Source organism: Aquarana catesbeiana, linkage group LG06 (genome assembly GCF_042186555.1).
Source record: "Aquarana catesbeiana isolate 2022-GZ linkage group LG06, ASM4218655v1, whole genome shotgun sequence".
Classification (NCBI taxonomy): Eukaryota; Metazoa; Chordata; class Amphibia; order Anura; family Ranidae; genus Aquarana; species Aquarana catesbeiana.
The window spans coordinates 133,105,390-133,130,400 of record NC_133329.1 but is presented as its reverse complement, the minus strand read 5'-3'; the positions used below and the strand labels follow the sequence as shown (position 1 = coordinate 133,130,400).

General features: G+C 40.9%; 1 protein-coding gene across 6 annotated transcripts in view; it reads left to right on the top strand.

Moving 5' to 3' along the window:
- The window catches only part of SUN1 (Sad1 and UNC84 domain containing 1), a 135,800-nt gene extending 111,018 nt beyond the window's left edge, over positions 1 to 24,782 (top strand). For all 6 annotated transcript variants that reach the window (XM_073636841.1, XM_073636842.1, XM_073636844.1 and 3 more), the window contains 4 exons: positions 8,443 to 8,558; positions 13,153 to 13,320; positions 13,403 to 13,499; positions 22,048 to 24,782. In XM_073636841.1, the coding sequence (XP_073492942.1) occupies positions 8,443 to 8,558; positions 13,153 to 13,320; positions 13,403 to 13,499; positions 22,048 to 22,157 (491 nt within the window). In that variant the 3' untranslated portion in view covers positions 22,158 to 24,782. The remainder of the gene's footprint in view (positions 1 to 8,442; positions 8,559 to 13,152; positions 13,321 to 13,402; positions 13,500 to 22,047) is intronic.
- Positions 24,783 to 25,011: the final 229 nt, after the last annotated feature.

Here is a 25,011-nt window from a genome sequence, read left to right as displayed (position 1 = left end):
TCTGCAATAAATCCATGGTTAACTTTGAAGGTGCACAAATAGCTCTATTTCCAGATTTATCATAAAGAACTCTTATGCAACGAAGAATGATTAAACCCTTGTTGGATGTCCTACAAGCAGTTGATGTTAAATATCGCTGGGGATATCCCTTCAGGGTTATAGCCACACGGAATGGGAAAACAGCAATACTTAAAACTAAAGATGATTTGCAACACTTCAGAGGTGCTGGAGCTCCTCATGGTGGATTTTCTGGATTGGAGATTGAATAATTGTAAACCGTCACTATAAGGACCAGAACGATGGCAACAAGTGTCAGTTAAAGCTCGACGGAAAAGTGATATGGACAGACAGGATTATAATTTGGTCTTAGGACATGCCTGAATAGGGGTGTGAAGTTAAAAGGGTTAATGGGAATGGAGCTTATTGCCTAGAGTAGGATTGGTGGGGGGAGGGGGGGAATTCTGGTTTCTTCCCCCTCTGTCCTCTCTTCCTTCCTTTCTTTTCTTCCCTCTCCCAAAATACTTTTTCCTTTTGTTTTCCCCTCTTTGTTGGGGATATTGGAGGCAATGCGCTGAAGTACAGCTATGAGAATGGTATAGGAATATAAATGGAATGCCCGGGTTTCACGAGGTATCCTGTTCGTGTTTTTAACCAGCTTTCCCCCCAATAGGTCGGTCCCGAGACAAGGGACTTTGTTTTCTGCACCAGGGGGGGTGGGGGGACTCCAGGCACAGGTGGTGCACCTCTGCCCGGATTCATCCTCCCTTTAGTGGGATGTGCCACAGGCAGTGGCATAGTAGGTTATGGGTTTTAGATGGTTTTGTATGTCCCTTTTTTTTTTTTTCCCTTCTCATCAAATGCATCCAGGGAGAGAGAGCTCAGAAGGTGGGAACAGACACCAATCAGGTGCAGCATAGTAAGAGATTCATGGAAGTAGTGAGAGAATGATGGGTAGAATGAAGATTGTATCATATGAGAGGGTTTTGCTCGACTGGTAAGAGGGGCCATCTCTGGCATGAACTACGTCACATGAAAGCAGAGATAGTCTTTCTGCAGGAGACACACTTCATGGCAGGGTCAACCCCCTCGTATGCCTTTTTTTTTTTTTTTTTTTTTTTTTTTTTTTTCTTCCATATAATCACTGGTTCCATGCACCTTCCCCCATCCCTAAGGCCAGAGGAGTTAGAATAGCTATCCACAAACAATGCCCCTTAGTACCTATAGATATATGAGTAGACCCTGAAGGCCGTTTTCTTTTTGTTAAGGGCAAGATCCAGGGTCAGTGTTATACTTTCGCTACTATATATGCCCCCAACAACCATACCATTAAATTTCTATCTAAAATTTTGGGGAAGTTTCGGGAAGGTTTATTGGTTATGGGAGGGGATTTTAACATTACCTTGGATCCCAGTCTAGACACTCTTTCAGGGAAAACTTTTGTGTCTCATAAGGCTTTAAGGCATGTTAAACAGCGCCTTCGCTCTCTGCATTTGGTAGACAGTTGGAGGGTGCCGCATGAGCGGGACAGGGATTTCAGCTATTATTCCAAAACGCATAATGTCTATTCAAGGATCGATCTGTTGGTCGATCAATACTATCTGAATTATGTAAATTCATCAACTATTGAGTCAATCAAAATATCAGACCATTCTCCAATAAGCTTAACGATATGTCCGGAATTTATCGGGAGCCTGGAAAGAACATGGCGATTGAACAAATCTATCCTGGATGATAAACACAATGTGGAATCTCTGTCCCGCACACTAGCATTATACTTTGAGACCAGTACATCAGAGGAGGTGTCTGACCAATTGGTATGGGAAGCCCATAAGGCGGTCATTAGAGGGGAGTTTATTTCAATGGGTTCGCGTATTAGAAAAGAGAGACTGAAAGAAATGGTTGAGCTTCTAGAGGAAATACATAAACTTGAAATTAAACATAAGGCCCATTTTAAAATCTGGGGACGCGCAGAGACTGGAGAAACTGCGGATAGACTTAAAACAGCTCCTTGATCGGAAAGTTCAAAATGAACGCAGGTATTTTGCTCACCGTTTTTACGAACAGGGGAATAAAGGTGGGAGATTATTGGCCAGACAATTAAAGAAAACAGGATTTACGCCATGTTCACACTATAAAGACAGGCGATAAGCATATAGTGGACACCCAAGCAATAGCAGCTGAGTTTCACTGTTTTTATAGGTCTCTATATAATATAGATTCAGTTCCTGTGTGGGGGTGATGGAGGGTAGGCGTGCAGACAGAATTCGGGAATATCTTGAAGCCTTTAGAGTTGCAGGTCATTCCATCTGCGGCCCTGGAGGAAATGGCAAAAGCAATCTCGATTGAAGAGTTGGGCGGAGTGATTGCGGCTTTGCCATTGAGTAAAAGCCCGGGACCAGCCGGTTTCACAAATACATATTCCAAAAAGTTCTCCCCAATCCTGTTGACTCTTTGCAGATACCTTAATTCTGTCTCAGTCTATAACCCATTGCCTCCAGAGGCACTGTTGGCGTATGTGACGGTTCTCCCAAAGTTAGGGAAGGATCCTCAGTGCTGTGCCAGCTATAGACCCAGCTCCCTCCTTAACTCTGACAGTAAGCTCCTGGCTAAAATTCTGGCCCTAAGGTTACAAGACCTTTTATAGTTAAATTGATTCACCCAGATCAAACAGGGTTTATGAAGGGCTGAGAGATAATACTATTCAGTCCTTGCATGTACTGCATTGGATGCATAATGGACCGAACCATATCTCAAGTGTAGTAATCTCAATGGAATTTGATAGGGTGGGGTGGGAGAATGGATGATGGGGTGGGTGACTGCACTGTATGCAGATCCTAGAGCAAGGGTTAAAGTCCATGGTAGATTATCAGATTATTTTGAGATACGGCATGGGACTAGGCAGGGATGCCCATTGTCCCCATTGTTTGCTATGGTGCTGGAGCCCTTTCTGCGAATGACTGGGGAAATAGGAGGATTAAGGGGATTTGTATTGGATCAATGGAACATAAGATCTCAGCTAACACAGATGATCTACTGTTGTACCTTTCTTCTCCTCAAGAGTCTTTGACAGAACTGATGTTGGAAATAGACAGGTTTGGCCTTTATATCTAATTTTAAAATAAATATTGAGAAGTCAGTGTTGATGCCGAGCCATGTTCCTTTGAGGATGATGACCACTCTGCAACAATCCTTTTCTTTTGTTTGGCGCTTCGATTCTATATCCTACTTGGGGAATATTTCTTTAGATGCAAAGCGCCTATATGATCTAAATTATGGTCCCTTGGTGGTATCTATATTAAAAGATTTGCAGAAGTGGAGAGGTCATACTATGACGTGGTTCGGCAGGGTAAATGCTCTTATGAGTGTAATCCCTAGATTTATTTATGTCTTGCATACTGTGCCCATAACACTTCCACAGACATTCTTCAAACAAATACGAAGGGCTTTTATGACCTTTGTGTGGGGAGATCAACATCCCAGGTTGGCATGAGAGTTTGAGGAGACCAAAACGGGAGGGTGGGACTCCTGGACATAGCGACTTACAGAGCCATGGCCCTGGTTCCTATTATGAATTCGTGCTATGGCTCTGTTGGTAAACTTTGGGTGCCCTTGGAGAAGACATTAGGAGAGTAGGAACTTGGAGAGTATTAGAGAGTAGGAACTTGGCCAGAGCTCCCTGGATTCCGGTTTCTTATAGGGGGTTATTGGAATATTTATCACCATTGATGAAAACAACATTATCCATCTGGGACAGAATGAATAGTATGGGAAAATCCCCCCCCCCCCAATATCCCCCATGAAACCATTGACCATAGACCGCTGGGGAATGTATGGGAAAGGTAACTGCTAGAGTGGCCCCACAGGGTAAATTGTTACCATTGTCAGAGCTGGTTGTGATATTGGGGGAAATGCCAACGGCTGTATGGAAATATCATCAAATGACGGATTTGTTTAATAAGTGGAAGCATCGGATTAGGCCAGCGAACCCACTTACTACTTTTGAGGAATGGTGTGTTAATTTATCAGAACTGGGTCATATGTTGTCGCGAATGTATAAGCTGGTTCTGAGTGCTCAAAATATGACAACTCCCTATTTTTTTTATCCAAGAATAAGAAAGGGAGCTGGGTTATAATTTCACATCCGAACAAATTAAAAGGTTGATGTGGGCAACACACCATACTTCAATAAGTTCTCATATACAGAAGATGTGTTGTAAGTTCTTGACAAGATGGTATCCATACACCGGTTCGACTGGCTCAGATATATCCATCGACGGATGTTAACTGCAGCAGGGGATGTAACCAAAGAGGTTAATTTCTTCACTTACGGTGGCATTGCCCAAAGATTAAAGTATTTTGGGAGGTGATAGCCCTTTGGATTAGGAAAATGACACTTAGACCTATAGAGCTTCGCCCATTATATTTTCTCTTTCATGGGATGCCATCATCTGCTAGGTTCTATAAGAGAAGCGTTACTCCACATTTGCTAAATGCAGCTAAAATATTGGTACCCAGATTCTGGAAACAGTCCTGATGTCCCTCTATAATGGATTGGAAGAGAAAGGTGGAAAAAATAGAGGCAGAGAGATGGATACATATGGGTAAGGACCAACAGAATAAATTTAAAGACACATGGGGCAGGATAGCTGTATTACTCCTCAGAAATGGGGGCGGATTAAACCCTATGGGGGGTAGTGCTGTGTTATGGATCGGATAGTCTGAATTTATTTTTTTGGATGCGTATGGTGAGGGGGAATTGGGTTTTTCTTTTTTTCTTTCTTTTTTTTTTCTCCCCATGTGAAATGCAGTGGAGAGATGATTGATGTCGTTAAAGGAAGAGAAGAATTTATAATAATAAATTAGGCACAGGATAGTTAACACGTAATGAAAGCACATAAAGAAGGGTGGATTGAAATATTGAAATGAAAGGAGGAGAGGTATAGAATTTCTATGAAGCAGTAGGGGATGGCTATATTGAATAAAAGCACTAAATATAATAGAACACGACAATAGTTATTTGAAATCGCATATATAATTTTTTTTTTGTTGGTTGTTAGATGCATGTAATAGAGCGCTGTAAAGCCCCCTTCTTAATTATATTTTGAAAAATGTTTTGCACGAATTGAGTTTTGGTTATGAGTAGATAAATGGGTGTGGGTTATGGTCAAGAATCCAGTGTGTATTCTTGGGGAGGGGGGGTGGGGGATTATTGTGGTCTGTGTTAATGAAAGGATCTATATAGATACTTTGTGCAATGTGTACCTGTATGTTGTATGTTGAAATTTGTCCTAAAGGAAAAAAAATATATATTAAAAAAAAAAAAAAAAAAATTACAGCACTGAAAGCGCAACTACAAGCATACCCCGCTTTAAGTACACTCACCTTACATACACTCGCGAGCAAGGAAATACCTGTGAGTGTATGTAAAGTGACTCTCAAGCTTAAGCTGCAGCTGAGTAATCCGTGCACGGATAGTTCAGATTCCCCGCTACGCTACTTGCAAACACACTCCCTGACCACTCCCCTCTACAGCACCCGACACCCCAGAAGTAAAAAAGGTATTGCTTCACTTTAAGTACATTTTCGTTTTACATACATGCTCTGGTCCCATTGTGTACCTAAAAGTTGGGTATGCCTGTAGTAATTTTAGGTGTATAAACATGGCCATACACTATACAATCTGATTGTACAATCTCCTTTATATTTACCAAATTTATGTAATAGGAGGAAACCCCTGTCTAGCCAATCACTCCTGTATCCAATCAGGTAGGCCCTTACACTACATAGTTGATGGTAGATCTAAAGGAGATTGTACAATCGGATTGTATGATGGACTTTACAGAACCAAGGAGACCCTTCTCCTGTTTTCAATACTACAGCTCTATCCACATGGGCTGTTATCTCATCTCCTGCACACTTCAAAATGCCAAATGAAAGATCTATGCAAGATTAAACTTAAAGGCTAAGTTCCCCTTTGTTCACTTTTTTTTCCCCTAAATTCCAGCTCCCCTATGTACCAATATAGCATTAATGTACTTCTTTTGCAAAACTATCAATGCTTTCCATTAATTCTGCAGACACGTCACTGTCCTCATGGATGTTAGTACAATCGGATCGTAAAGTCTATGGCCATCTTTATACACCTAAAATTACTAGTTACGCTTTCAGTGCCATTAATTGATAACGGCACACCAAACGCAGAAGCAAACACACATTTTGCTATGTGAAAAGACGAGGGGCAAATGCTGCAAAACACACAGTAAAAAAAGACACGCAACCCACAAAACGCCAACATTTCCCGTTAACCAAATGTAGTGCAGCCCATTGAAATCAACAGACTGCCCTATGGGTGTCACAGGAAAAACGAGCTACAAAATGTGCGCTCCCACTATGCTAGATGTGAATGGGTTCTGAAAGTGGAATTTGTGCGTTAACACAAGAACAATGAGGCTCCATTAACATCTGTGTTTCCTTGCATTTCAGAAATTCACTGCACCAAAAATCACAGTAAAAAAACGCAGCAAGCTCCCCTCTGAAGTTTCTTTGGGGCGATTGCTGTGTGTAGGGCAGCCCATTCAGGTGGATGGGCTGCCTTATGTGTGATGAGTGAAAATGCTCCAAAATGCCTCCCTTTGCTAAAAAAAAAAAACGCATGTGGGAATGCGAGAGATGTGAACGGGGCTTGACAGCTGAGCGTTTCTGTCCACTCCCTTCTATGTACTTGTATAAAGATGGCCATACACTATGCAATTGGATTGTATATTGTGTATTTAGTGAGAAGGGTGATCACTGATTGCATTTAACCTAAAAAACGTGCAGCTAGGAATGGGCGGTAGGTAGGAGGGTGGATAATGCAGGGTGTGTGCTAATGAGGTCAGCTGGTCAACTCCTTCATGTGTCATGACCTATAGTCTGATCAGGAAGTTACATTACAAATGGATACGTCTGGAAACATGGATGAGGACAAGTAAAGTAAGTGTACATAGATTTATTGGAAAGCGTTGATATTTTTGCAAAAAAAGTACATGAATGCTATATTGGTACATAGGGAAGCTGGAATTTAGAAAAGAAAAAAGTGAACAGAGGTGAACTTGCCCTTTAAGGTTTTACATACACTTTTAGAAACACTTTTTCTCCAAAAAAAAAGCATTTTTTCTTGCACGTGATTGGATGATAGAAATCAGCAGAGCTTCACCTCAGGTCTGCAGCGATTGCACTCCCAAGTGCACTTGTAATGCACAGTGGATTTGCCTTTAGTAAATCAACCCCATAGTATGCATCTTCTGCAATGAAGACCTGCCTGCTTGCAGTTTTCTGAAGGTGTTCGGTTTAGTTCCACTTTAAGTGTTTCAAAAAAAGTTGGAGAAATCTTTATAACGGAGTACTTGTGTAGTGGTGTGTTTTTTTGTTTTTTTTTTTGTTTTGTTTTTTTTAGTGTTTGTTTTTTTAATGTCAAATGAGTCATCATTAAGTACCGATGATACAAAGTCTAAATTTACACTGGAGGGGAAGTTAGCTGTATATTATAATTTTGTTTACTGTGCTCACATCTGTTGATATTTGCTGTTAAGTCATGTGTAGTTTTATAAATGCGGAATAATTACATTTCTACTTCGCTAGCAGTTTGCCTGATCTATTTTTGCAATCCTGTTTACCTTAAAAAAAAAAAAAAAAAAAAAAAACATGATTTCTTCTGAATCAAACCATGTTGGCTTTAGCTATAGAAATCCCAAAAAAATGCACCACAGTAACTCCTGTACGTTTTTTTTTTTTTTTTTTTTTTTTTTTTTGAGCCAACTTTTACTTGGTTTTTAAATAGCGCGTTTTTTAGGTGTTTGTCACTCAAAGCTTGTTTCTTTAGCATGTTTGGGGTACCATTGCACCCAAACACACATTTTTTTCATCCAGAAATATGGGCAGAATTGTGCGATTCTGCCCACTATTCTGAGCCATTCAGATATGAACGGGGGCCTTAAAGTTCAATTTCAGGTCTGGCTTTTTTAATTTATTTTTTGCAGTGTTACATATAAGCACAGGGAGTCGCACTCTCTGCACAGGCACTATTCAGAGAACGCCTTGCCCTTTTCAGAATGATTGCAAGCAAAGCCTTCTCTGATTAGATGAGGTGGAGTTGCAGAGCAGTGACATAACAATCTCCACCTCATCCAGACAGAGAGGACTTCTTTTATAGAAATGAGGTACAATTTGATTTAATGGATCAGTTTTCTGACCTCTTGTAATTTTGTATTAAGTAAAATCTGTTCCAGTGAGTTATAACTCTGGGGTTCTGCTTTCTTACCTATAGTGAAATTCTGAGTGTCAAATGGGAAATAACTAAAACTGGCCATACGGGAGTCACAATTTAATCACATTGGTAGCGATTTTTAAGATTACTTTTGTATCCTCCATATATTTTCTCTGAATCCGACTTGATTTGTCTAGGCGGCAGCATCTTGGGTACTCGTTGTTCAGAAACCTATGGAACAAAGACAGCACTCCTAAGTTTGTTTGGAATTCCATTGTGGTATTTATCTCAGTCTCCTAGAGTGGTAATACAGGTGAGGAAAAATACATTATTTTTTTTTTTTTTTAATTATGTTTTTATTAAGCAAGTAAAAGTTTACAATTGCGTGGCATATCACAATGTGTAACCCATTGTGTTCAAAACCGCAAAATATCTTACAACTGCACATTAAAAAAACACACAAAGTAATATTTATAATTGTACATGCCCTTGTATCGATAGGAATTTCTAACATATCTGCAGTGCTTTTGACACCAGGTCCATAAATTTTGGAATGCACTGTACATATTGGATGGCTATATGTGTTGAAATTTTTTTATAATACAAGATTTGGCATAGCTCGGTTTCATTAGCCGTTGGGTGCCTGCTGACCTGAGATGGAAGAAGATGTGGTCAGATGAGTGGGACAGCGGTATCTGTTTTGCTTATCTGAGGCTATATGAACACACACCAGTTATTTGGCATAAGATTATGCCATCAGATCAGACTGCCACCTTTATTTCTTGGCCAGCTTTTCTCACATCTTGTACTACAGCCCCAGAGCAGTGATGGCCATCAAAGCAGGCATAAATTAATACTTGTTACACTTGTTCCAGAAGGGACAAAGGATCAGTGAAAATATCAGCGATCTGATTGAATGCCATGATTTGTTTTCTAGTTCATGAACTGACACAGACAGAACTCAAGATATAGAAAAATAAGCCAGTGCATTTGTTCAAATTGTTCTACCAGAGTAAAGTTTTAGTTAATGATGCAAAGTCCTAAATACATTTTCTACAGTTTATCATTAAAACAAATTTCCGCATTTGCTTTGTATTTGACATTTTAGGACCAACCTTTTTTGCCAAGTATAAGTTTATCATCTCAAGAAGAATGCAATTTTGCTGTAAACCTTTTATTCTGGTCAGATCATTTAAAGTGTACGCAGAACTATGGGAATGTTCAGAATGTAAATCGCTACTAAAGGAATGCAGTAAATTATGATAAAATTAGTGCTTTACGCACAACCTGTCGCTGGAAGACAGTACTATATTACTATTTATAGTGGTGCTGAAGGTTTTTATCTTCATGCATTATACGCATGAAGGCAAAAAATTATTTGTGTGCAGCAACCCCCCCCCCCCCCCCCCAATCCGCTTGCTACAGGGGGCACTCGGCAGGGAGAAGGGGCCCAGAGCACCAGCAACAGACCGGAGAAGAGGAGGATCTGGACTGCTGTTTACAAGACCGTTGCACCAAAGGCGTAACTAGAAGCTTCAGGGCCTGGTGCAAAATACCATGAAGGGCCCCAACCCCCCATCCCAGGGCCCTTTCCATCAGTTTTACAGTATGTCAGAGTTGTCAGTGAGCAGTATTTCAGCCTAGTCAGTGAGCGGTAGGGCAGGGCAGTCTGTGAGAAGTATGGTAGGGCAGTCAGTGAGCAGGCGCCCGGACTGGGACAAAAAATAGGCTCGAGCCATTTAGACTGAGCAGCCGATTTTTTTTTCAGCAACTGCCCGTTCGCGAGGGCTGTTGGTGACGGGATCATCACTGAGTCGGTCCTCCACACTGTAATGTAAAGGGGCACTGTGATAATGATTGCAGTTCTCTTTTCATTACAGTGCCCCTACCAATCACAGCCTCCCCACAGTGGCACAGAGGTGTAGTGGGTAGCACTCTCGCCTAGCAGTAAAAAGGGTCACTGGTTCGAATCCCAACCACGACACTACCTGCCTGGAGTTTGCATGTTCTCCCTGTGCCTGCGTGGGTTTCCTCCCACACTCCAAAGACATGATGGTAGGTTAATTGGCTTCTGTCCAAAATTGGCTCTAGTATATGAATGTGAGTTTGGGACCTTGGATTGTGGCTCTTTGAGGGTAGGGACCAATGTGAGTGTGCGATGTATGTGAGGAGCACTGCGTAAATTGACGGCGCTATATGGGTACCTTACATAAATAATAATACCGTATAATAGATGAGCATCTTAATGAGACACAATGTACAGGGATAGGGACAATTGTAGACACGCACCCACACTCACTCAGATTAAACTGGATGGACTGTTGTCTTTATTCAACCTTACTACTAACTATGTAACTATCACAGTTCCCCTTGCTGTCATGCCCCCTCCTTTGTCTCTGTAATCACAGTAGCCCCTTTTACTCTCTGCCTCCCCTGCACAGTCCTACCTTTGGCAGTGCAGAGGCAGGATTCAGTCTGTGTGTCCTCAACTGGCTCTCCCACCCCTCCAAAGATGTCATCCTAACAGCAGAGTAGTCTTTATTCTTTTTTAATTTTTCACTCATATTTTTCTCTTATTTTCCTCTCCTTTGTCTCTTTTTCTGTTTCTTATTTCTCTGTTTCTCTTCTTTTCTCTTTATCTATCCCCCTTTTTTCTATACGTTTTTCTTCCCTCCTTCCCCCTTCCTTATCTCCTTTTTGCTGCCATTCATTTTTATCTATTTACACTTTCCTGTGTCCTCCATTACTCCTTGGTCTGCCTTTTCTCGTTTTACCCGTTTTCCTTCTGTCTCTCTCTTCCTTGTATGCACTCCCGATCTGATGGCTTCGCTTCTCTCTCTGCACTTACACTTCTCACGTTTACTCCTTCACTCCCCTTGGTTTTTTGAATGGATGTAATCTGCCTAGGTGGGCGGGGTCTCCTGAAGTCATACGTTTCCATGACATCATCGGCCCCAGCCCTGGCAGCGTCCCCCGCTGCCTAGCTAGTGGTTATTTGAGTTACTGTTGCCTTTCTATAATCTCGAACCAGTCTGCCCATTCTCTTCTGACCTCAACCAGGCGTTTTCGTCCACACCACTGCCGCTCACTGGACTTTTTCTCTTTATCGGGACCATTCTCTGTAAACCCTAGAGATAGTTGTGCGTGAAAATCTCAGATCAGCAGTTTTTGAAATACTCAGACCAGCCCATCTGGCAACAACTATGCCACGTTCAAATACTTCTAAATCCCCCTTTCTTCCCCATTCTGATGGTTGGTTTGAACTTCAGCAAGTCGTCTTCACCACATTTAGATGCCTAAATGCATTGAGTTGCTGCCATGAGATTGGCTTATTAGCAATTTGTGTTACCAAGAAATTGAACAGGTGTACCTGATAAAGTGGCTGGTGAGTGTATATTTCATAATATATTGTGTGATAACATATGCTTGCTGAAAAGGTCACCCATTGATTAAGCAGTTTTGTGTCCTTTACTGTGGGCCTTTGTGAACAATCTTGTCTTGAATAGATACCATACAGTATCTCACAAGAGTTAAAGGAATGACAAATTACTAGACAGGGAAAGCCTAGAGATTTAAGAAGCGTAAAGAAAAGTTCCCACTTAAAAAAAAAAAAAAAAAAAAATTTAGTTTTATTTACCTCATGGGAAGTTGAAAGTAGTACTTTGCCCCATCTTCCTAGAGCTGTCCAAGGCAAGCTGTGAAGTCACAGGGGGTGCTCCTTCCCCACGACTGTCTACCAGTGCAGCTAGTAAGAAGACTACTACTTTGATAGACAGCACTTTTCTCCATGTTCAGCTGCGCTTTTGGACACCTAAGGGGGGATGGGGCCCTGTCTGACCTCGCAGAACCTTTGGACAGCACCTTGGAAGATGGGACAAAGTACTACATGTCCTCTAAGAAAACAAACACAAAAAAAATGAAGTGAGACTTCTACTTTAAGAGTTGCAGCTCAAATATATTGTGGCTTCTTGAGTAGAGTCAATCCAATTGTCTATCCAAACAGTTTTTCTGATTGATTGCTAAAAAACCTGTGTGCAGCAGCCCCCCGATACTTACCTGAGCTCCCCTCTTCTCGATCCAGCGATGTTGCACGAGAGACTCGGCTGTCCGGACTCTCCCCACTCATTAGCTGTAAGAGCAGTGAAACACCATTAGCTCCCACTGTTGTCAATCAAAGTCAGTGAGCCAATGAGGAGAGAGTGGGGGCGGGGCTCCAGTGCCCCCATAGCAAGCTGCTTGCTGTGGGGGCACTCGACAAGAGGGAGAGGCCAGGAGCACAGAAGAGGGACCCGAGAAGAGGATCTGGGCTGCTCTGTGCAAAACAATTACACAGAGCAGGTAAGGGTCGGTTCACACTGGGGCGACTTGGGATCCGACTTGTACGCCCTCAAGTCGCCCCAAGTCGCTTTGCATTTAGATTATCATGGTAGGCAATGGGAGCGTCTTAATTGACACTACTGAAGTCGCTCCGACTTCAGAAAAGGTTCCTGTACTACTTCTATCCGACTTGTAGGCGACTTGTACCCATTCAACTCAATGTAAGTCGCCTGCAAGTCGGATCTCTCAAGCGACTTTGCAGAGAAAACCCCTCCCTCCCCCCTCCCTCCCAGAGAGGTGATTGGCCACAGGCGAAGTCGCCTGTCATGGAGGCGACTTCAAGTCGCCTCGTAATTTGCTGAAGTCGCGCTAAAGTCGCGCTGAAGCCGCGTTAAAGTCGCGGTACAAAGTCGCGCTAAAGTCGTGTTGCCCATGTGTGAACCGACCCTAAGTATAACATGTTTGTTATTTTTAAAGGAGAAAAAAAACCAAGACTTTAGTGTAGACTTTATATGGCACTTGAAGTTGCAGTAGTTGGTATGCCAAATTTTTAAAGATCATGCGCTAAACTGAATTTTTTTTTATGCCAGCCTGACATGTATCCTGGGAACTGCTGGGCATTTAAAGGCGCTCAAGGATATCTGGTTGTGCGACTATCGATGGCAATTTTCCCAACAGCTTTCTCAATAGAACACATTCCCAAGTCTCTCTCCCCCACTGGAAACATCACAAGTGCACCCAAGGATTTTGCTGTATATGTAAGTGAACCTATTTTCATGTATTTGTCTTTGGAGTGTGCATTGTTTCATATTCACAGGATGTTTGTTTATTTCTTGAAAGGGGTTGGAAGATGAGTATCAGGAAGATGGGACACTGTTGGTTCAGTCAATTTATGATGAAGAGGGAGAGCCTCTGCAAACGTTTTACGTGATGGTAGGTGGTTCTTTGTGCTGTAACTATTGTACCTAAAATCGAACATACTTGAAGAATGGCCAGTAGATATAAGATGGCGGTCCTAAGGCTGACTTTAAAGCCCCACTCTGAGCAAAATACGAACTCCCTCCCATGCACTTCTAACCCATACTGCAAGGATTCCTATGTTTCTTACCCGAGGAAGCAAGATATACTTGCCTAAAGCTGGGCATAGCGTGCTAAACAAAAAAAATTAATAGATTCCTCCATCCACACAAGCGAGGTAGATGGAGAAATCTCTGGTAGGGATATACTGATTAGTGGCTGCAGCCACTGAGCACCTAAAGGTTTTTCAGCATGTACCATTGATCTAACGATTGACGTCTGTCAAACGGAGGGCCACACACACACATCAAAATTCAGCTGGTCTCTGTTGAGCCTGCTGAATTGTGATCTATGTCCTGCTTCCAACTTCCTGGTCAACGCAGTTTGAGTGCTGGCGACCGTTAACCTGTGACTGCAAATGTGCCCAATATCACAAGTCCCATCATATTGACATCACTCTTTGAATCCCGAGATGAACCTGCCACTGGACAGCAAATAGAAAGTGTTCACGTCGCACAAGAAGTAATATAGTAAATTTAAAGCAAACCTAAAATCAAAAACACTTCGAAGAATGAAAGTGCATATTTTTCAATCCTGTAAGGCAGTGGTCATCAACCCTGTCCTCAGGGCCCACTAACAGGCCAGGTTTTATGTATTACCTTGGGGAGAATACTGCAATCACTGAGCAGCAAATGATATCACCTGTGATGTATTTGAGTTATCTTGCAAACCTGGCCTGTTAGTGGGCCCTGAGGACAGGGTTGATGACCACTGCTGTAAGGGATTCCTCCATCTGCGACTAGGATACATTTCTCAGATTTCAGTCACAACTTAGTGCAACTGTAATAAAGTTGTGACTGAAATCTGAGAAATGTATCCTAGTCGCAGATGGAGGAATCCCTTACAGCAGTGGTCATCAACCCTGTCCTCAGGGCCCACTAACAGGCCAGGTTTGCAAGATAACTCAAATACATCACAGGTGATATCATTTGCTGCTCAGTGATTGCAGTATTCTCCCCAAGGTAATACATAAAACCTGGCCTGTTAGTGGGCCCTGAGGACAGGGTTGATGACCACTGCCTTACAGGATTGAAAAATATGCACTTTCATTCTTCGAAGTGTTTTTGATTTTAGGTTTGCTTTAAATTTACTATATTACTACTTGTGCGACGTGAACACTTTCTATATGCTGTCCAGTGGCAGGGTCATCTCGGGATTCAAAGAGTGATGTCAATATGATGGGACTTGTGATATTGGGCACATTTGCAGTCACAGGTTAACGGTCGCCAGCACTCAAACTGCGTTGACCAGGAAGTTGGAAGCAGGACATAGATCACAATTCAGCAGGCTCAACAGAGACCAGCTGAATTTTGATGTGTGTGTGTGTGGCCCTCCGTTTGACAGACGTCAATCGTTAGATCAATGGTACATGCTGAAAAACCTTTAGGTGCTCAGTGGCTGCAGCCACTAATCAGTATATCCCTACCAGAGATTTCTCCATCTACCTCGCTTGTGTGGATGGAGGAATCTATTAATTTTTTTGTTTAGCACGCTATGCCCAGCTTTAGGCAAGTATAACCAGCCTATAGCAAAATGACGGCCGGGAAGTGGTTGTTATCCTGACTGAGCACCATATGACATCCAGCAGGATAAGCTGCGTTCACGCTCCCTAGGGGGCGCGCAGTGCGGCAATTACTGTTGTGGTGTGTCAGTCTGACGGAGGCTCTTTACCACGTGATCAGCCGTGTCCAATCATGGCTGATCACAGTGTAAACAGGAAGAGCCGAATATGGGCTTTTCCTCACTCGTTTCTGACAGATTTGAGTTGAGGAGAGCCAATCGGCTGCTGTCCTGACAGGGGGGTCTGTGCTGATTATCAGTGCAGCCCCTCTGCGAATGCCTGCCCAGAACCACCAGGGATGCCCACAAAGGACGACCACCAGGGGATATGCCAATCAGTGCCCATCAGCATTGTGTGCCAGTGCCATCAGTGATGCCTATCAGTAACGCCTAGTGGTGCCGCCTTATCAGTGCCCATCAGTGCAGCCTCATCAGTGCCCATTAGTGAAGGAGGAAACTTGCTTATTTACAAAATTTTATAACCCCCCCCCCCCCCCCCCCCTTTTTTTTTTTTTTTTTTTTTTTTTTTTTCTTCAAAATTTTCGGTCTTTCTTTTTATTTAGCAAAAAATAAAAACCGCATAGGTGATCAAATACCACCAAAAGAAATTTGTGGGAACAAAATGATAAAAAAATTGTTTGGGTACAGTGTAGCATGACCGCACAGTTGTCATTTAAAAAGTGACAGCGCTGAAAGCTGAAAATTGGCTTGGGCAAGAAGGGGGGAAAGTGCCTGGTGTTGAAGTGGTTAAAGGGGTCTACTTTTGGACACATTGCCCATAAAGTACCGTTTCTTGAAAAAGTATTTATACCGTTTGAAATTTTCCACATCATAAAATACATTTATATTTTTGGTTATATATAACATGTGATAGACCAACACAAAGTAGCACATAAGGTAAATAGAGATATGTGGCGCTAACTCAAAGTGCATAAATGTGATGAAATATAATCCAATTCTTCAAGTAAAGTGCATATGTGTAAAGAGCAAAATCACATAAATAAAGTGACTAAACATCCATTAAATTCATAAGAAGTGACATTGGATTAATAACAGTGAAAAATAATGAAATGACATCAAATAAATAAACAAATCCAAATGAAGGTGAATAAATCCAAAAATAGTCTAAAAGTGCATCAAGATAAAAAAATCACAAATTTAGAAAAATGCAATAACAAAAATCGCATAGAGTGCAGAAACGCTGTAAAAATAGCCACAAGTCGATCTAATTAATACAGTTCCAACGTGAACAAAGTGAGTCTTCATAAAACAGTTTGTGCAAAAAAAATAGACGAAAAAAGTGCAAGTGCAAATGATGATAGGTGACAGATTCCTCTTAATAACCGTACTCTGTGGTGCGCCACACGTTTCCCCCAGCCTCTCACCTCTAGCAATGACCCCTAGGGTCAAGTCGAGCCTGCAATCAGGAAGTGGATGAAACGCTATCAATCGATCAGTCTCCTCCGATTGTCACAGGTCTGGCAAATCTCCAAATGGAAGGCCTCAAGTTCGGCAAGTTGGGTGGAGGCATGCAATAGAAAGGAGTATCCCCATTGTGCAGTATTCAAAACAGGTTTATTCAAAACAACATAGTAACTTACATATACAGCATAAAATGAACAGCACAGATCCCAGTACTTCCGGTCTCGGCCGCGGCCGGAAGTGATGACACCCGACTCTACCCTAAAGTGGCACATAATTGTGAAGTGGAAGGAAAATGATAAATGGTTTTACATTTTTTTTTTTTTTTACAAAAGTCTGAAAAGAGCGGCGTGCATTTGTAGTCAGCCCCCCTGAGTCAATACTTTGTAGAACCACCTTTCACTGCAATTACAGCTGCAAGTCTTTTTGGGGATGTCTCTACCAGCTTTCCACATCTAGAGAGTGAAATTTTTGCCCATTCTTCTTTGAAAAATAGCTCAAGCTCTGTGTACATTTTTAAGTCTTGCCACAGATTCTCAATTGGTTTTAGATCTGGACTTTGACTGGGCCATTCTAACACATGAATATGCTTTGATCTAAACCAGGAATCTTCAACCTACAGCCCTCCAGCTGTTGCGGAACTACACGTCCCATGAGGCATTGTAAAACCCTGACATTCACAGACATGATTAGGCATGATGGGAATTGTAGTTCCAGAACAACTGGAGGGCTGTAGTTTGAAGACCCCTGATCTAAACCATTCCATTGTAGCTCTGGTTGGATGTTTAGGGTAATTTTCCTGCTGGAAGATGAACCTCTGCCCCAGTCAAGTCTTTTGCAGACTCTTAACAGGTTTTCTTCTAAGATTGCCCTGTATTTGCCTCCATCCATCCTCCCATCAATTCTGACCAGCTTCCCTGTCCCTACTGAAGAAAAGCATCCCCACAACATGATGCTGTCACCACAATGTTTCCCGGTGGGGATGGCATGTTCAGGGTGATGTGCAGTGTTCCTTTTTTTTTTTTGCCGCACACAGCGTTTTTGCTTTGAGGCCAAAATCTGGTCTCATCTGACCCCAGAGCACCTTCTACCACATATTTGCTGTGCCCCCCTACATGGCTTCTCACGAACGGGGCTTATCGCTTTCTTTCAACAATGGCTTTCTTCTTGCCACTCTTCCATAAAGGCCAGATTTGTGGAGTGCACGACTAATAATTGTCCTGTAGACAGATTCTCCCACCTGAGCTGTGGATCTCTGCAAGCTCCTCCAGAGTTACCATGGGCCTCTTGGCTGCTTCTTCTGATTGAATGCTCTCCTTGCCCGGCCTATCAGTTTAGGTGGACGGCCATGTCTTGGTAGGTTTGCAGTTGTGCCATACTCTCCATTTTCGGATGATGGATTGAACAGTGCTCCATGAGATGTTCAAAGCTTGGGATATTTTATTTATAACCTAACCCTGCTTTAAACTTCTCCACAACTTTATCCCTGACCTGTCTGGTTTGTTCCTTGGCCTTCATGATGCTGTTTGTTCACTAAGGTTCTCTAACAAAACTCTGAGGGCTTCACAGAACAGCTGTATTTATACTGAGATTAAATTACACACAGGTGGACTCTATTTACTAATTAGGTGACTTCTGAAGGCAATTGGTTCCACTAGATTTTAGTTAGGGGTATCGGAGTAAAGGGGGCTGAATACAAATGCACGCCACGCTTTTCACATATTTGTTTTATTATTTATTTACAATTATGTGCCACTTTGTGTTGGTCTATCACATAAATTCCCAATAAAATGCATTTACATTTTTGACCGTAACATGACAAAATGTGGAAAGTTTCAAGGGGTATGAATACTTTTTCAAGGCACTGTATCTGTTATTTTGCTGTTCTATTGAGTGCTGGTATAATATGAAAATCCCTGGATATTTTAAATGCAAACTGTATTGTTTGTATGCAATAAAACGTCTGATGTACCAGTCATTATAGGGAGAAGCCACATACGCTGTATTTGCATGTTCAGAAACATCATCACCTTCTGGAAGTTGTCTCAGTTGACTCGTATTGCCAAAAATGTAAATGGCTTAGTAGCCCACCACTTGGATTGCCCGAGTGATATAGCTTCTAGCACAACAGGTGTTGTTTTTTTTTTTGTTTTTTTGTCTTTTTACACTTTTTAGTATCTTTGCAAAAATGTATAACTCTCTCAAAATATTTACTACTCCCAGGGACATAGAAATCTTTTAAGAAACTACTCGCCCAAATTGAGATGACAATTTAATTGTCCTCATAAAAAAATAATTTGAACCAAAACCGTATTTATCCACTTCCAAATCACGCTATAGCCGAATGATGGCTACAGTCAGTCAGTTCTGGGAGGGACTCAGATGGCTTCCTCCAGCGCTCTGCGATAGCTGTGTCCTTGTCCTTTTATGAAGCTGACAACATGAGAAGAGAGCCAGTAACCAGCTTGTGTGAAAGGGACATCTACACTGATAATTGGGGATCTGATTATCAGTGTCCTGATTATCAGTGTAGCCCCATCAATGCCTCCTCCTCATATGCCCATCACTGCAGCTCCATCAGTGCACATCAGTGAAGAAGAAAAATTACCAGTTTGACGATTTTGAAAAAAAGTTTGTTATAAAATTTTGCTGCCTTTTTTCATTTAGCAAAAAATAAAAAACCCAGTGTGATTAAATACCACCAAACGCTCTATTTGTGTGAAGAAAAAACCTTTCATATGGATACAGTGTAGCATGACCACGCAATTGTCATTCAAAGTGTGACAGCGCTGAAAGCTAAAAATTGGCATGGGCAGGAAGGGGTTTAAAAGTGCCCAGTAGGCAAGTGGTTATATTGGTCAAATTTTTACATAAAAAGCCATAATTTATGTAAAGAATGTATGGCTTTCATTTTATCATTTTAATAGAAATGAAAATTGTCTCCTTCAGTTATAATACCACTGAATGGGACTGTGTTTTATCACTAGGGATTTTCAGTAGATGTATGTCCCTTTTTTTTTTTTTTTTTTTTTTTTTTTTTTTAAACCTTGAAATGGCTTTGCCAAGATTGAAAATATGAAGGTTTGCTGTTTATTGGGCAGAGGTGCTTTCAGGAATGGATGGGGCTTTTAAAAACGAAGGGGACTTAAACTTTTTAATGTTTTTAACATTGCCCTGTTTATCTTCTACTCACCTCTGTGCTTGTCTCCAGCATCGCACCCGGGGACTAGCAGGGAGGGGATAGACCTTTGCAGTGTGATGAGCACTGTTTGTGCGCTCGTCAGGAAAAGGGAAATGTCGGGCTCTGTTAACACTCAGTAGAAGCGCATCTGCAGCCTGAGTAAATGAGGTGCTGGCCCCAGTGAGAAGAGAAAAACTTTGGTGCACTTTGGTGCACTTGGGTGCTCAGTACAAGCGCATGCTGACCAGCCAAAAATTTGGTTTCGCCCAGGTAGTCATACATAAAAACAAAAAAAAAAAAAAGGAAGGGGGATAGCTCATTGTGTAGTATTTAAAAACCGATTTATTTAGAAAAGGTAAAACTACTTCCATAGAAAGAGAAGTAACAGGCGTATTGTAAACCAACATGGAGCATCGGGCTCTGGTGCCCCGGTGGCGTCTTTTCTAACAAAACATGTTGGACAACATTTAGCTGTAACATTATCACACCCGCAGTGGCGCTCAATGTTGGTTTACGATATGCTTGTTGGATCTCTTACTATGTGAGTAGTTTACCTTTTTTTTAAAAATAGGTTATCCCTTTTTTTTTTTTTTTTGTATGATTAGTTGGGCCAAACCTTATTGAAATGTTTTAACCGTCCCTGTGGTGTGAGCTGGTGTTTTTGAGGTTTGCTGAATGGGTGGTCCACAGCTAATTGAAGTAGAACATCCACCCATCCATCCGTGGAGGGTTTTTTCCTTCCCATAAGCGCTGTTAGACCTTTTAGAGATCTAAAATCTCTGGTAATTTATTGTCCCTTTTTGGTGGATTGCACCATGGTGCAGTCTGGATGCACTAGAAATTTCACGCCGCCTTTTCTATTTGGAGCACATTAGAGCACGGTGATATTTATCAGCACTTTGCTGGGACTATTCACAACAGAAGTCTAATGAGTTTTCACATCTGTCGGGGACTATATATGAATTTATTTATTCACCTGATGGATTTATATATTGAATATTTATTTATGTTTATATGAATTGTGGCATCAATTACTTATGTCACATTTAGTTGGTTTATGCACTTTTGGATAGCGCAACACATTTAGTTTCAACTGTTTTTGTATCGGTTTGTGCAGCTGTCCTATTGATGTATTCATTGATTTATCCACTTGTAATTATTCATATAACCGATTTTTAATTTTTATTTTTTTGGGATTATCGTCGTGCAGGGGGACAGGGGCACTTTAAAAAATAATGTTTTTATTATTTTCACCCTGTTGCTTTTAATTTTTTTTTTAACACTTTTATTGCTGTCACAAGGAATGTAAACCTCCCTTGTGACAGCAATAGGCTTGAGACAGGTACTCTTCATGGAGAGATCTGGGGTCTAGATCCCTCTGCCCTTAAAAGTATTTGATCACACCAAGATCAGTTTGAGCAAATTCGTTTATTTTTAAAAATGGTGCCATTTACATCTGGGTAAACCAAAAGTGATAGAAGGTCATTGCTTCCAGCTCCCTATATTATAGACGAACAAAGCCGGCTGGTCGATCGGGTTGTCCCACTGGGATGGGATAGCTCAATGAAGGTGGTGAGAGATGGGTGGACATCCCCTTCCACTGCTTGTAAACCCAAGTCAGCGGCTAGTTGGCCGCTAGGATTGCGTTTACAAGGGAGCCGACCGTCTGCTCTAAAAAGCGGTGGTAAACCCTGAGGCTTGCCTGCTCCAGGTCTAAATGTGAAAAAAGAGACGTGCCCGGAACTGCATGTGCCGGGCGATATGAATTGCGCATCCCTGTACTCCATACATTCATTTTTATAAAATCAAGAAAATGTTGTTATTAAAACTCATTTTAAATTTTCAAAATTTCTTGATACGAATGTGAATTTATTAAAGCAATATGTACTCGCAGCAAAATATGTACTCGCAGCAACCAATCAGCTGTTACATAATATAGTAAACCCTAACAACTGGTCTTTAATATAGCATAAACATTGGTTTATCCTTGCTACATGCTTCAAGTTTGTTCTTACAGTGAACTAGTAAGATGTCAGATTAAGTATTGTGCATGGAAATGTGTCCTTTAGCACCTTCCAACTTGCCATGTGTAAGCCAAGGTATATAGTTGGTGAGCTATTAGGTATTTAGGTTTTGGCAAGTCTTTAGCTTTGTCTTTGCTCAGAGACTAAACATATTCATTTAATTTTTTTTTTTTTTTACAACTTTCTGTGTATGATTGTTCCTGTTTTTGTTCTTTAGGTAGAAAATGAGAAGCCTTTTCAAATTGTGGAGCTACGAATCCTGTCCAATTGGGGTAATGCAGATTACACTTGTCTTTATCGTTTTCGAGCTCATGGAACCCCAGTGAAGTAAAGGCAGAACACTTGTCCTCCTGTGTATATATATTTTTTTTTATTTGTGTATATACTTCAAACCTGGAACACTGGAATAAGTCCGGAACACAAGAAGGAGGGATGTTTCTTCAGGATCCCTTTTTAATGCCAAAATTGGAAAACAATTTGATATACTTAGATGTTGCCAGTTTGACAAAATGCTGCATGCATATCGCTCAGGATTGAAAGTCCAGTAAGCAGTAGACCTAACACATTCTTTGGGAGCCAAAGTTTAAAAGGTACATTTAATGATAGTATGCTGCAGATCTGTAGTAAAAGCCAAATCTCTGCTGCAAAATTCAAATGCATGATTTTTCAGGCTCTGACATAGGTTAAGCTCACTAATTTCATTAGGTAAGGGCAACAATGAGCCGTGTGTGATAGAAAGGGGGACTATTGCCCATGGCAGCAAGATTTTTTTCTTTTTTTTTTTTTTTTTTTTTTTTTTACCTATGCTGAAAATAAGAGCGACAGTCTGGCTGTCATGGGCAGAATAGCACTTGTTTCCAATAACATTTACATAATATGGAAAGTTCCTAGTCATTCATCTTTATTACAAAAAAAAGAACAGAAAAATGTTTGCCAAGGGCTGCTGTAGAATAGAGTAGTATAGAACTAACCAAAGTGTGTTGGATGTTTCTTAATTTTCCATTTTCATTTACCAAAAAAAAAAAAGTATGCAGTCTGTAGAATTGAGGTGGGTAGAATGTTTTCATTTATTGCTACCCCCATTTTGCATGTATTCAGCTGTTAAGGGGCTATTTCATGGGAGGATCATGCAGGCTGCCATTGATGAAGTCTTCTCTGGGAATGCCAGTTTCATGGTTGTCTTTGTGATGCTTTTGGCTTCAATGCTCAGAGAGAGGAGCGAGCCGCTGGACAAAGAGCTGCCTCCAGTATGTGGAAGTGTACCAGGATGGAAACTTTTCAGCAGAATGTTATGAACATGAAGTTGAGTATATTACTACTTTAAACTTGCCTCCTGCCAAAGTACACTTTAATTGTAAGGTCACATTAACACAGGTCATTGGACTGTGCTTTCATTGTCTTTGGGCGTGCTTGCTGTGGGTGGCTTCAGAGTGAACCTTTTTGTGAACACAGAAACCATACGCATAAAGGGCTAACACTCGGCACCATATTCTGCATGTACTACTACATTGCATTTAGCAAAATTAAACAGTCGTTTTAGACTGTGTCTTACAGCAAGCAAGCCACAATGTACACAGTTCATTTACTTTTGTGCTACTTTCTTTCAGTTCTTCTTTAAAAGTAACTAGTATAGAAAAAAAGCACTTAAGCTTTCTTCCTAGGACTGGTAAATCTTAATCAATGTCCTTGCACAGTGTATTCAATAATGGTATTCTATAAAACCGGCGCAAAAAACAAGTAAAGGAGTTGCCCACAGCAACCACTTATATTCCAACTGTTGAATTAGACAAAGACTAAAATAACTGGTACGAACACTGGAGTTTTCTTTTGTTCCAGCTTTACAAACATGTTGGTAAAATTGATGGATATGGTTCATGTTTATTTACTGGAAAAGGGGAAGGAGCACTCTGAATATTCTTCTTTTACTTTACAACCCCCAGCAATATATGCTTGTTTTTTTCAATTTTCTCTAGGGAAAGTTGGCATGTCTGCCTCCTGTAGATTTATTTTACTTATGTGCGTGTATTTTAAATTATTTTGAAAGCTAGCCAAACAACAAATGTCAAATATATTTTTATGTATATATTTATAGAAATGTTTTATAAGTTCAGAGCCTCAGTTTTCAGCTACATCTTGTATAGTTACAACACTCTGGAAACACTAAGCTAAAGTAAAATACTACTCTACCTATAATGGATTTCTATTTCTAGTGGAGTAGGACAAAGTTTGATCTCCCAGCTGGCTTTTTTTTTTTTTTTTTTTTTACACTGATGTCTAAGACCACGTAAGGCACTCCCCTCTCAAACGTGTTGCTGACAGACTGACTTTTCTTCTGAGCTGTCATTGTCCCTGGCCTCCAGTTTTGTGGTGTAGAGAAACCACTAGAAGGTGTGATACAGGTCGTCTGTGTTTTATGCCCTCTAGTGGTTTCTAGATTGTTATATTGGTAGAAATCTCAGGAGAATTCAGAGCTGGGTTCTCAGACCCAGTGGGGGCTCTAACCTTGCCCTATTCCATCTTCTATCAATACGTTTATCAGGTGGAATTATTCTTTAATCTCTCGGTAGCTAGAGACTTCTGCAGAGTGATTTTATTTTAAAAGTTTATATATATGTATTGTACAACAGTCAAGACCCCTGAGAATGCAATTGCCTATACATACAATGTACTGAAATTTATCTAATTCAAATAAATTATGTAAATCCTGGGAGGGATGTAAAGGGAAACTTTTTTTTTTTCTTCTTCTCAAAGGAAACAAAACACTAATTTATTTTTAAAGATGCAAAATAGGACTGTGCAATGTATTTTTGTAAAGGCTTTTCAAAGTATTTGTTTTTCAGTAAATGTTTTGCCTGCTTCATATTGACAAGATTATTGATATGTTTTAAATAAAGAGTTTACTTTTTGAGTGCATGTAATATTTGAAAAGGTAAATAAAGAGTACTACTTTTCTGTATTAGTTTGCATCCTCTTTACTAGTGCTGAAAATGGTAATTGCACAGGATAATGAAATGACATGATTACTTAAAATCAGAAGTTTTTTTTTTTAACAGAAAATGAATGTATGCGGACACTGTTTAAAGAATAACGAATGGCTAAAATAGATGGCCAATATGCTTCTGATGTATAAACGATCCTGTCACAAAAGACACGAATGAAAATGCACGTTACATATAAGGAAGACT